This window comes from Odocoileus virginianus, chromosome 10 (genome assembly GCF_023699985.2).
Source record: "Odocoileus virginianus isolate 20LAN1187 ecotype Illinois chromosome 10, Ovbor_1.2, whole genome shotgun sequence".
Taxonomy (NCBI): domain Eukaryota; kingdom Metazoa; phylum Chordata; class Mammalia; order Artiodactyla; family Cervidae; genus Odocoileus; species Odocoileus virginianus.
In genome coordinates, this window is record NC_069683.1 from 42374455 (window position 1) to 42387695 (window position 13241).

Consider the following 13241-nt stretch of genomic DNA (forward strand, 5'->3'; position numbering starts at 1 on the left):
ATTGTCCTCAGCTTTATTCAATGGCTTTGACAGCCTCATTCATTACTGGGGAAAAAAAAAAAATCCCAGCTCTTCCTGGGGCCCTGTCACACGTGTTTCTGCCAGCAGACACCACGCACTTTTCTGTGCTCATTTCTGACCTTTCAGGAGGAGGCAGAGCCACTCTGGGTGATCAGCGTCCACACTGCTGGAAAGACAATGGGCTGGTCTCTAGGCAACGTCTCCAGCTTGGATCTACCTCCAACTTGAGTATGTCTCTGAGACAGCTCCCCCTCCCCGGGCTGGGTCGCAGTTGACAAAGTGAGGAAGCTTGACTGAAAGGAACTCAGAAGACCCATCCAGCTTGATAGCAGAGACAGCAGCTGCGCAGAGGTGGAACGAATGTGGGCTCACGGCTGGAACACTTCCGTTAGGGCTGGATGAGTGGGAAGCACGGGAGAGCTCATGCAGCTGCCCCATCCCCAGCTAGGAAGATAGGAACGATTTCTGTCTTCTGGCTTGGCCATTTGTGCTCTCTGCCCTGTGTCTACATGTTACAGAGGAAAGCCTGCTGCTGGATTCTCTGGAAAATCACCTAGGTCTCTGTCCAGATGCAAAATGAAGCCAGGTGTGGGTCTGCTCACCTGCCCTGTTGACGACCAGAGCAGACCCGCAGGAGACATGGCCAGAGCACTGAACTAGGCATCAGACTGAAGCCCTGGTCACTTCTGTGCCAATCAGCTGGCTGTGTGGCGTTAGGCAGGTCCCTGATGCTCTCTGAGCTTGAGCTCTTTTCAGTGAAATAAGGATGTTAGATCAGATGCCTCTGCTCATCTTTGCGATCAAATGATCTGAAATTTAGTGCTTAACCTCATTCCTCTCTCACAGACTTCCTTTGGACAGCTTGTCTTAAGGGTAGTTCTGAATATTATTAACCAAAGAAAACCTTCGGACTTTCATCTCATCACAGAGATGAGGAATGAGAAAGGGAGACAGCACAGAGATACTTTGACTATTCCTTTTGCTGTGTGTTTATAAGGCAGTCACTTCAAATCACCCTGAGAGGGAAGAGATGCTCTTTCTCCCCTTCTTTGAGCAGTGACAGCAGCCCCTGCAGACCTGGTTTGTAATTAAGAGGGAACGTAGAGGGAGCCCAGTGTGCTGAGCAGTAGTGTGCCCTGTACTAGGTGCTTTCTCTGTGTATGTGTGTGTGTGTGTGTGTGTGTGCACGCTAGTCGCTCAGTCGTGTCTGACTCTTTGTGACCCCATGGACTGTAGCCCACCAGGCTCCTCTGTCCATGGGATTCTCCAGGCAAGAATACTGGAGTGGGTTGCCATTCCTTTCTCCAGGGGATCTTCCCGACCCGAGGATCGAACCCAGGTCTCCTGCATTGCAGGCAGACACTTTACCATCTGAACTACCAGGGAAGCCTGCTTTCTCTGCATAATTTCATGTAATCATCTCAAAAATCCTATGAGAACTCTTATAGATGACCCGAAGTCATAGAGGCCAAGGGAAGTTAAGAAACTTGCCCAAGTTAGACACAGTAAGGAGAGCTGCAGGAATTCAAAATCAGCCTGTCTTCTTCCAAACTCTGAATTTCATCCCTGAGGGTATCACTTTAGCAGGAATTGAAAGTAGAATGTGGTGAGGAGCTGGGAAATCCCAGATCTAGCTGACCTCAGAGAAGAAGGTGGTGTGGAAAGCCAAGATTCCAACTTCTTAGGATCAGCAACTACATTAACCTTCTCTGTTTTTCATCTTGCTTCTTGATTCTTCTGAGAGCACCTAAAAACACCACTGGGGTGGGGCACAGACCTATGCCTCCAGGGTCCTGGTAGGTGTAGGGGAGGCAGGGGTCATTTCTTCCCTGACAAATGTGCTGCAGGAAACCCGACCCCCACCAAAACCCCAGCTTCTCAGCTGACCACACAGATCAAAGCTGGGGGCTGTGGTCTCACAGGGTGGGGTAGAGCAGGGCACACTGTTCTCACCTCTTCCCACTCAGTGGGGAGAACAGCTGCCTCCTGTACTTCAGGAGGACCCCTCATTCCTTAGCCTCCATCAGCATACAGGGCTCCTCAACACAGCCTCACAAAGGGCGGCCAGTCAAGACCCTGACAGCCACCTGGGGCCTCTTACCATCCAGCCATACAGAAAACCAGTGCCCTCAACAGCCGCGGCAAGAAGTGATGTCCTTGTGGGACAGGAAAAAATATATGAAGATAGCCTGTTTTAAGAGAAAAAGAAAATGAGACAAGAGCTGGTTTTTTGTGGGGGTTTTTGTTGTTGTTGTTGTTTACTGCAGAGACTGTAATTCTGTGAACTCACATTTTAGTTGGACTGAATATTTACTGAGTCTCCTATGTGTTATATACTGTGTGCGACACCTTCATCAGAATCTCATTTCTTCCCCATTACAGCGTCAGGAAAAGAGAAAAAGGCTCCGTGACATCAAGTGACCTATTCAAAGCCACAGAGAACCCAAACTGTCTGCCTTGCAGCTCGCAGCTCCTTCCATTCATTATCTGGCAGCTGCATGGTCCTAAATGCCCCCAGAAATGTGTCTTCCTCTAAGAGAGCAGGGCCCGGGGTGGGGGTGGGGGGGTACTGTAATACAAAGGGATGAGAAGGCATGGCCCCTGGCTCCCAGGGGTCCTGCAAGAGGAGACACAGCACAGATCTCCTTCCCCTCCTGCTCAGGGCGGCCACCTTGATGTCTCCTACACCAGGTACAGGGTCCTGCCATCAGTTCCACACCCTTCAGAGTATTTCTCACTCTGGTTTGTGATTGCTTCTTTGTTGTCCATCTTCCTTAACCCACCATATGCTTCTGGAGGGTGAGGACAACTTTTGCTTTGTTCACCATTGACTTCCCAGTGCTTGGCACCTAGTAGGTACTTAACGAGGATTTACTGAATTATTGATTCAAACTAAAAATAGAAAAGTGGATGAACAGATGGATGAATGGATAGATGTGGTTTATCATTTTCTATGAGTTACGGTATCTCAAGTTAAATTGATTTTTCCCTTCCTGACAAATTAACTTACTTGACTCCCCAGGAGCAATTATCATCAAAAGTCAGTGAGGGCTTTCCATCTTCTAACTTTAAATCCTGGCTCAATCATTTACTAACCATGGAATGAGATGCAATTTACTTAATTACTCAATTAGTGATTGGTGTACTCATTTTAATATGTTATAGTGAGGCTTATTGATGACACATAATCCCTGGAATATACTAGAAGGTCTATAATTATAGCTTTAATCTTAGCATATATAACAACATAATAGATCACTTATCTTTAGTGTCTCTTGTCTTGTACTCCCTCTCCCACCCACAATGACCAATGGATATTTAATCTGGCTTATCTTTCTCCCAAATATCTTCTGTTTGTCTCACCACCCTCACCTCATCTCCCCAGTTAACACAGTAGGTTCTAACCAGTTTCTCTTCAGATTTTTCTTCCATTGTTTCATGCACACCCTGCAGTGGCTCTGTCTTTCCTGTGGAGAAGAGATATGGTGGCTCTCTGGCTCCACTTGGAGTGGGGAGGGTAAGGGACTTGTCTTGAAGCTGTACGTGCATATCACTTTACAAAATGTTGAGAAAATGTAACTGTTTGTACTAAAGCATGGGGATAGAGAGCCTGATGGATAAGAAAGGATACTAAAGCTCTCCACCCTTGGCCAATCTGTAGGATCACCTCTGGGCACTGCCAATTTATATCTCTTAAAATATGGTTTTCATTGAACTCATTTTTACTAAATTTTTTCCAGGGTGCCTGGAGAAGGTGCAGAGCAAGTTCCAGAGTCCAGTCCTTTGCCTCACATTCAGGACGCCTCACAATTTGCTGCAGGCTAATTGTTCCAAAGCATTTTGCACCACCAATTTTTCATTTCAGGGATTTCATACCATTCAATGCCACCTGAATATACCCCAGCTACTCCTAAGTCCATGTTTTCATTCAGGAGTGCCCCTGCCCCTCAGTGGTCCTCCCCGGGTCCTCTCATCTAGTGAAATTCTCTCCATCCCCCAAGGCCTGGCTCAAGAAGTGTCCTCCCAGGGAACCTTCACAGCCACCCAAGCCCACAATGCTCCCTCCCTTCCTGGAATTCCCAGTGTTTCTTGTTGTCAGGATAATTTATTCCAGCACTTAACTACATAACTTTCGTGTTTGTTGTGGAAACATTTCGCATATTGATGCTTCCTCTCTCACTGGACTGAGAGATCCATTTAGGGTAAGGACTGCTGTGTACCTCTTCAGATCCCCATGGCACCCAGCCCGATCAGTGTGAACACAGCATAGGTAGGCTATGTGTTTCTGAGTTACGGAGCCATCTCGGGGCACTCTGCTCCCGAGCAACAGATAGGCGGCTTCGGATTCAGAAATAGTCATCTGCAGAGACCTGTGGACTCTCCTCAAGGAGAAGATGCCCAATATAGACTGGCTGTAAGACTTTAGACCTGGGTAAACTGAATGTTTATGACCCAATTTTAGCAAAACTCATAAGAAATTGGCATTTCCTATGCTTTGTTGTTGTTTAGTTGCTAAGTCATGTCCGACTCTTTACGACCCCAAGAACTGTAGCCTGCCAGGCTCCTCTGTCCATGGGATTCTCCAGGCAAGAATACTGTGGTGGGTTGCCATGGCCCCCTTCCTGACCCAGGGATTGAACAAACCCTCTTCTCGCACATCTCCTGCATTGGCAGGCACATTCTTTACTACTAGTGCCACCTGGGAAGCCCACTGAGCCACCAGGGAAACCCCATTTCCTATACCACCAACTGACTAACAGCTTAGAGCTGAAGGCGTTTTATTATCTTCAGCTTGAGCAATGTAAGTTTAAACACACGTCTGCCTGCACCCACACACATCTGTCTTTATGTGCACACCAGCCCTCATGCAATATCTGGTATCATGAGTTCATCAGAAAGGCCACCAGCAGTGAAGGAATAGAGATGGGGCTTTAAAACTTACAAAAATATCTCCTTTATAAAGAAACAAAAAGTATAAATATAAAGAAATAAAAGAAATCTGGATGAAGTGTATCAAAAATCTTTGTAATATTTTTGCAGCTTTCATATATCTGAAAATATATCAAAATATTAAATTTCAAGACAGAAATGACAAAAAGTCGCTTTCTCTATAAGTCACCTTCCTACCTTCCTCAACCTTTAAGAGAACTGACATTTTTTCAAAACATTCATATGTGAATTATATTTATGAGTGTTTTTTCCTATTAGACAATAAATATAAAATGGGGAACAAAAATACTTTTAAAATATTTATTTTTAATATAAAATAACATTAGAATATTAATATTGGAATAGAAGAGTTTTAATATTTTGGGACCTGGGGCAAGATCATTAACATCTCTAGGTTATAGTTTCCTCAGCTTTAAATATTTTATTTATGTATTTATTTCTTTGGCTGTGCTGGGTCTTGGTTGCAGCATGTTGTATCTTTAGTTGCAGCATGTGAACTCCTAGCTGCGGCAAGTGGGATCTAGTTCCCTAACCAGGGATTGAACCTGGGTCCCCTGCATTGGGAGCGCAGAGTCTCTAGCCACCGGACCACCAGGAAAGTCCTTCCCCCTCTTTAAAATGGAATAAAAATTGCCTATCCTTTAGCATTATCATAAGAATTAATAAAAAGATAATATGCTTCCTTGTCCATAGTTGGTGCCAAGATATACTAATTCCAGATGTTTAAAAAATGTGAATAGCCAAGTTCTACTCACTTTGTGTGCTCAACGCCTAAAAGAGCATCTGGCACAGAGTAGATGCATAATAAATTGTTACTGAAGAAGGTCGGGGGTAAGGGATGGGCGAGGAAAGAGGGGGTGGGGAATGCTAGACTTTTACTGGCGCAACTCTCACAGCTGATCCCAAAGCCCCAAGAGCAGCCCTCGCCTTCGCCTTCCCTTCTGAAGGACCTGGTGGGAGCGCCACAACCTCTCCAGGCCTGTGCTCTCCTCACCTATGCAATGGGGTTGGCTCATGGCAATAGGAAAAGACAAGCTAATTAGGGAGGACTTCCCTGGAGAATCCCAGGGACGGCGGAGCCTGGTGGGCTGCCGTCTATGGGGTCGCACAGAGTCGGACACGAGTGAAGCGACTTAGCAGCAGCAGCAGCAGCAGCGATACATCCCCTGGCTTCTAAAGGCGCGGGGAGAGAGAACTGGTTGAAAGTGTGATGGAGCAGCCTGCCAAGCCCAGGGGTGAAGCTCTCCTGCGCACTGGGCAGACGCCGCCGCCCGCCGGAGGCTGGCCCCAGCTCCACTCAGCGGGCACGGTGAGGTCGTGCCTCCTACGGCTGAAGGAGCTGCTACCTCTCCAAGGACGTCCAGAGGCCAGGGACCAGAGAGTGCAGGTCCAGGCTTTCTCAGAGCCCCAGTGCAGTTGAGACCTCAGTGTGGCAGTCGCTGCGGTCTCCTCCCGCCGCCGGGGGTCCTGGTGGGCACAGCCCCAGGCACCTGGGAGCGCGCGGCGGCGCCCCCAGGGTTCCCTTGACGGGGTCCCTCCTACAGAGGAGGTAATCCGTGTCCTCTGCCTTCTTTTCTGAAACAGGGTGATACCTGTTTTGCCCAGGGCCACGTGCAGGATAGTCCGCACCAGGGCGTCCCAACGGACCCCTTTGCACCGAGTTCTGAACCCCCGTCCGCTTAGCTCGGCCCGATCCTAGGGTGGGCTGCCGGGATCATCGCCGAGAGTGAAAGAGAGAAGGCCAAAGGCCAAGGGAAAGACAGGGAAGTCAGGAGCGCGCAACCAGACCTGCGCTTGACAGCCCCGACAGTCATTTTCAGGCTGAGCCGTCCGGAAAGGTGGGTCTGGAGTTTCACCCCGACTCAACGTGGCAGGGATGGCTGAGGAGAGGAGAAAGAGTGAGGAAGGAAGGGAAGAGGAGCGAGGAGGTGGGAGAGGCAAGGAGAATGCAAACGCGAGAGAAATGCAGAGAGATGGAAGCCGAGACAACGCAGACTTGTGCGGAAGCCAGAGTGTGTGTGAGCGAGAAAAGGATGCGCGAGAGAAGTGGAGAGATAAGGACGAAGTGAGGACGCAGACCGAGGAGACTGACAAGGCCTCATCCTCGCTCGTGGCCCAAGTGTCCCCGGTTCTCTCCTACAGGGTCGATCCCACACCGGCTCCCGCGCGGCTGCAAGCCCTCTCCTCCCCGCGGCTGCCAACAGAGCGCCCCGCCCCGGGCCGACCCCCGCCGACCCCCGCGGCTGCCCAGCCGGCGCCCCGCGCGCCCCGAGCGCTGGGAGGGAGGGAGCAGCGAGCGAGCGAGCGAGGGAGGGGCTGCCGGTGGGAGGCAACCATGTGGTTCCAGCTCACTCTTTTTTTTTTTCCCTTCTCTCTTTCTTCACTCCTTTTTCTTTCCAAACAGGGAAAAGTGTTCCACGAAGCGGTAGCGGTTTTCCGTCTCGTCTTTTCCTCGCTGACCCGGGTCCCCGCTCCCGTCCGGGTGCAAGCTGGTGGGGCGAGCACTGGAAGCCCCTCTGCGCGGGGCGCGGGGACCCCGGAGCCGGGCGCGGGGCGTGGGGCCGTTCCCGCGCCGGCACATGGCTGCAGCCACCCCGCGCGCACCCCGAGTCGCCGCGCCCAGCTCGGCAGAGGTCCGTCGGCTGCGCTGTGCTGCAACCCCCCGCCACCGGAGCCAGGCAGCGGCTGAGCGGGGAGGAGCCCGCGCCCGGGCATCGGGATGACCCTCCTCGTCCTGCTGGGGCTAGGTGAGTGCCTGGGGAGGACGGGAGGGCGAGTGGCCCCGGGCAACACACTGTCCCGCACCCGGGCGGCGACGCGGGCTCCGAACGTTCCTCCCCGCGGCCCCTGAGTGAGCCGGGCGCCTCTGTGCCTGCCTCCTGGGCCACTCTGAGCACATCTGGCAGCGGAGGGCCGTCTGGTCGGCCATCGAACATCTGGGCCTGGAGCAGGCTTTGGGGTGGGGGGTTTCCCGGTGGAGCTGGGCGGCGAACCGCTCGGTGTGGAGGATCCTTTGGGGGGGCGGTATTTAGTTTCAGGGGTATCTGGGGAAACTGGAGAATTAGGGGAGGGAAGGTTTATTCAGGAATGTTTTGTGCCAGGTTCCTGAGGGTGGGGGGAGCTTCTTCGTTTCAAGCAGGCGCCTGTAGGGCGCAGATTAGAAACAGATGTGTTGGAGGGTAAACGAAAAGGAGGAGGGGAGGGGGGGGAGGATAGCCGGGGAGGGGAAGGGCCGAGCACCGGGAGGACCAGGAGGGTGCGGAGCGCCTGGGAGGAAGAGAGGGGAAGGGAAAGGACTGGGAGCAGGAGAAAAAAGGAGGATAGTGAGGCAGAACAAGACTGAGGGAGGCCGAGCAAGACCTGAAGAAAGATGGAGCACGGGAGAGTAGAGAGGGAAGCAGAGAAGTGCTGCCTGCGTGCCCCTTCCAGGGGTCACCCAGGCGGGACTCCTGAGGCCTGGGAGGCCCCAAGGCAAAGACTCACCCCAGGCAGGAAGCAGGCAGGTCTACAGGACAGTGCCCGGGATGTATGGGCAAGAGCTGACAATGGGATGCACCAGGGCAGGGAAGGTGGCTGGGGAGCTGAAGAAAAGTCAGCACAGGCACCAGGGAAGCGTGGGCTACACCTGACCCAGGACCAAAAGTGAGCCAGAGTTCAGAAAGCCAGACAGCCAGCGGGCGTGGAGCATGAGCGCTGCCCTGGACATGAGGCCAGGGGAGAACAGCCCCCCGGTTTTGAATTGACCAGCTGGTTGACCTTGGACCACGTACCCACTACCCAGGCCTTTGGTTCCCTTAGCTCCAAAACAAGCAAACCAGACAGTTCCTAAGTCCCTTCTGTCTCTGACAGCCTTAAACACCAGGAGTTTGCTTGGGGCCTGATGGATAGAAAATCCCCCAAACCAAAGCGAAGAGGCACTAACAAGTCCCTTTGAAATAGACGTCTAGGGCTGTCTCTTTTTGAAACCTTACAAACTGGCTAGGCCAGCCTCAGGCCAACAATAACCCATCACCCAGGTTAAGAGAATAAAAGAGGTGGATTAACCTGAAATATTGCTCAAGTAGGGCATGTAAGGAGCCATGATTTTTCTCATCTCTTTTAAATACCAGCCAAGTATGGCAGTATCACTCCTGGGCACAGCTGGCATATCTGGATGGCACCTTTGTCACCTTTAACAGCCTCTACCCCTAAGCCACCAATCACCAAAAGTTAGTAGGCTCAAACGTCAGAGCAGTCTTACTCAAAACAGCTGAAAATTCACCGAGTACTCATTATGCTGAACATGTTACATGGGCCATCTTGTTAGCTTATTTATTCTTCACACCAACTTTATTGGCCACCCGCTGTTATGATCCCCATTTTACAGATGAAGAAAACAAGATGTAAAGAGGTCAAATATAATAACTCACTCAAAGCCATAGGCTCCTGATTAGCAGAGACAGGATTTGAATGTAGGTTGTTTGCTCACTAACCTGCCATAAATACAGCCTTCCAGCTCCACAGAAGGACTCAAAGATGTTTTCTTCAGTGAGATCTTTCAGTCCTCTTCATGGAGCAGGAAATGTCAGCGTGATCCTGCCTGTGGGAAGAGCCTGGGGAAGGAAAATAAAACAAGGGTGTTTGAGTCCCTGCTCTACTCCAGCCCCCTTTGGGCACAGTTTCTGATGGAAAGTGACTTTGGTCACTTTCACATGGTCAGTTGGAATCAGCCAGCTTTGATGATGGTCCATCTCTTGGTTCATGAAAAGGAGAAAACAGACTAAGACATGGATCAAAAGATAACGTTGATGCCCTGGCCCTTTTTTATTGAGTGCCTACTGTGTGTAATCATTCCTCTGGTGAGAATATCATCTGTTGGGTTGGCACTCTTTCTCATAGAAGCTGTTTCTCATGATGTCTTTTTTGGGGAGGATGGGGGTTCGGTCTTTATATACCAAAGGCCATGTAGAAGAGGGCGAGTGGGCTGCTGACTTAGAATTGTGCATAACTGGATGCTCATCTACTAGTCGCCTGAGAGCAGGATGATCACCTACTATTAAGCTTTCGCCATATCTATACCTTTGTCAGAAGTGCACAGACTCATGACATCCCAGATCTCAAATTAAATAAACTGTTCAAGTATGAAGTCACAGAGGGACAACCTAGAGGGGTGGTGTAGGGGGTGGGAGGTGGGAGGGAGGCTCAAGAGGAAGGGGACATATATATACTTATGGCTGATTCATGTTGGCAGAAACCAACACAACATAGTAAAGCTGAGGTTTTGAGCCCTGGGATGCCTGGGCGGGCACTCCAGCAAAGCCAAGAGGAAAGCCCTCAGAGTTGCCTGAATCCTAAAATCATCTCTGGTCCCTGAAAGGGACAGTTCCGGGGTGGCTTCTGGCCACTGCTAGTGTGATTTCTGGCCTCTTTTTTTCTGGAGAAAGTACAGTATTGAAGGGGAGTCCGAAGGGCTAAGCGTTCATAATCTGAAAAAGCATGGACCTAATGACTCCTTCCTTTCTAGACCCACCAGTGAGTGAAATCAAATGTCCCACCTCTCTGATGTGATTGAACAAGAAGTTCATTCTTGATCTGATCTCTGATCTCCATGGAGGAGAAAGAAGGGGGACTTTGTGGGCTCTCCCAGCTCCTCCTCTGCCTGCTGCCCTTCCCTCTCCCCTGTTGCTCAGGTCTCATTATCCCATCTGAACTTCTTCCTAGACTTCTGTAATAGCAGCCACATGGCCTCCTGCTTGAGCTCTCTCTTCTTCATCCTGCACACTGCTACCCCAGTAATCTCATGAAACAGCTGTTATAAGGCAAAGAATTTGGATTATGAATCTGGCAAGCTTTCTGGGTTCTTGTTCTGACTCCCTTGACTGTAAAATGAGGGTGGAGGGATTTTAAATTCAAATTTTCTCTGATTCCTTGATCTTGCTCTGCTCCTCCATAAACCTGGAGTAGTCTCCATTGCCTATTATAGCACTGAGGTTCATTCTCATGTTAAAGATATTACACAGTATCATTCTCAATTCATCACCCCCCTTCCCCCCCCCCCAACTCTTCAATAAACCTGGAATACGTCCTGTATTCACATTATGCCCCATGCTTCTTTCTGGTTCTCTGCTTTTGTTTATGATAATTCCTCCATCAAAAATGCCCTCTTACTCTCCACCCTTAGATTGTTGACTTCAGATCAAAATCCTGTTCACCCTTTAAGTCTCACCTCAAATACCACTTCCTCCATACACCCATCCATGATTTTGCCAACAGAATATACTTTCATTCCTTCCTTGAATCTCAACAGCCTTTCTGTTGTGCTGCTTTGTATTATAGTGATCTGAATGCTTAGAGTGTAAGCTCCATGCCTCATTCATCTGAGTATCACTTTCAGTACCTTGCATAAACTGAAAGAGTGGAAACTATCCGTTAGAATAGTTGGATTTTTGAAACATTTGGAACACTTAAGGTCAAGAGAAGTGAAAGCTTTGGAATATGATTACTCTTTGACTGTGGAACAACACAACTGTGAGGAGCCTAGTTTTAACTGTTTGCTTTTGTGCTTCCTTGTCCATGCAAATACAACCTGTACTGTTTTAATTATGTATAAAAATTTTACATAGAACATTACATGGACAGGGACCAGACAATACATCTGTTATACAAACTGGTTGTATTGATAGTACCAGATTTTTTTAATAGACTTAAAAAAATTTTTTTCTTCTATTACTCATTAATTAATTAATTAATTTTTGGCCATACTGGGTCTTTGTTGCTGTTAGTAGCCTTCCTCTAGTTGTGGTGCTCGGACTTCTCGTTTCAATGGCTTCTCTTGTTGTGGAACATGGGCTATAGAACGCTCGGGCTCAGTAGTTGTGGCTCATGGGCTTAATTGCTCCGCAGCATGTAGAATCATCAGAGCAGGGATCAAACTCATGTCCCCAGGATTGGCAGGCGGATTCTTAACCACTGGACCACCACCAAAATCCTGTTAGCACCAGATTAACAATAGACTTCATTGAAACTTTTGCCAGGATGGGGAAGGGGCTTTGTTTCTGAGAAAATGAGTTTGAGGAGTGCTTAAACAGCCTACTGGCCCATGGCTTGATGATCACTCTGAGTAGGCTTCCATGTCCTTCCCTCATCTTCCCACATTAATAGTGATGGTCATAATAAAGATATGTTCCCAGTAGGCTCATATCTGGTCTCATTCAATTTTTGTCTTGTGCTCAACTGGGCAAAAAGTATGCATGAGTATATTTTATAAATATAACTAATGATGATGAATTAGACAGACATTTTTAAAAGGTAGAGTCAAAGATTATCAGACATGGGGAAAAGATAAGATACTATCTAAATCAGTGCAGTGTTTCTTAAAATTTTGAATCCTAGGCCCCTCTGAGAATCCAATGAAAACCCTGAATCCACTTCTTAGAAAAAGACATTTACGCATCAAATTTTCCTGTAACTTCTAGGGGTTCAGCGACCTCCTAATACTGTTCCTTGGAACCCAACTAAATCCTTGATCTAAACCCACCCCTTCTTTTGTGATGAAGAAAGAATCAAAGTTCAGAGAGATATGGCTAAACTTAAACAAGTAGCTTTATAGAAGGGCCAAGACAGGACCCCCTATCTCCATAATCTATCCTAGCACACATTCTTGAGGTAGAAAAATCTCTCTCTCTCCACTTTAGCTCATTAGTTGAGCTCCAAGATCACAGTTGCTCTTCAGATGCTCCATTTAAATGAGCTAAGCGCTGAATAATTGCCATTTGGTTTTTATGTTGAGAAATTGCCTGAAAAATAGGGCAGATGTCACAGCATTTCAATTTAACCATCTTAACTGGAAGTCTTGGAAACTTCTGCAGTGCCTTGTCTGGTGTATTGGGGGGAAGGCATTATACCCAAAGTCCTAAAGATGTAGGTATGCCTTCAAGGAATCTAGCAGGAAATCAATAGCTCTAGCTGCAACTTCATGGTTTCACTGGTTTATTCTGGGCAAGTCATTAGCATTCTGAGCCTCAGTTTCTTTCTCTGTGAAATGAGGTTACTAGACTTCTTATCTCTAAGTTTCCTTATACTCTAATATTCTCTGGTTTGTTTTATAAATCTGAGAGTTTGTCAGCTGGTCCAGACTTGGCTGTGGTCAGAACACATAGGTGTTACCGTGCTTGTTTGATTTCTTTTTTTTCAGGCATTGCCCACTCAAGGGAATCGGTAGCCTATGATTATGAATCCAGAAGGGCTGGCTGCCTGATGTGACGAGAGCAGTTGTGACTCCACCCTGGGTC

At 48.6% G+C, this 13241-nt stretch overlaps 1 protein-coding gene across 3 annotated transcripts in view; it reads left to right on the plus strand.

Annotated features, from left to right (window-relative positions):
* Positions 1–6557: 6557 nt before the first annotated feature.
* The window catches only part of CLMP (CXADR like membrane protein), a 99835-nt gene continuing 93151 nt past the window's right edge, over positions 6558–13241 (plus strand). Inside the window, exons 1-2 of one of the 3 annotated variants that reach the window (XM_020878035.2) lie at positions 6558–6809; positions 7376–7718. In XM_020878035.2, coding sequence (XP_020733694.1) covers positions 7691–7718 — 28 coding nt within the window. In that variant the 5' untranslated portion in view covers positions 6558–6809; positions 7376–7690. The other 2 variants (XM_070473459.1, XM_070473460.1) reach the window with 2 other exon arrangements.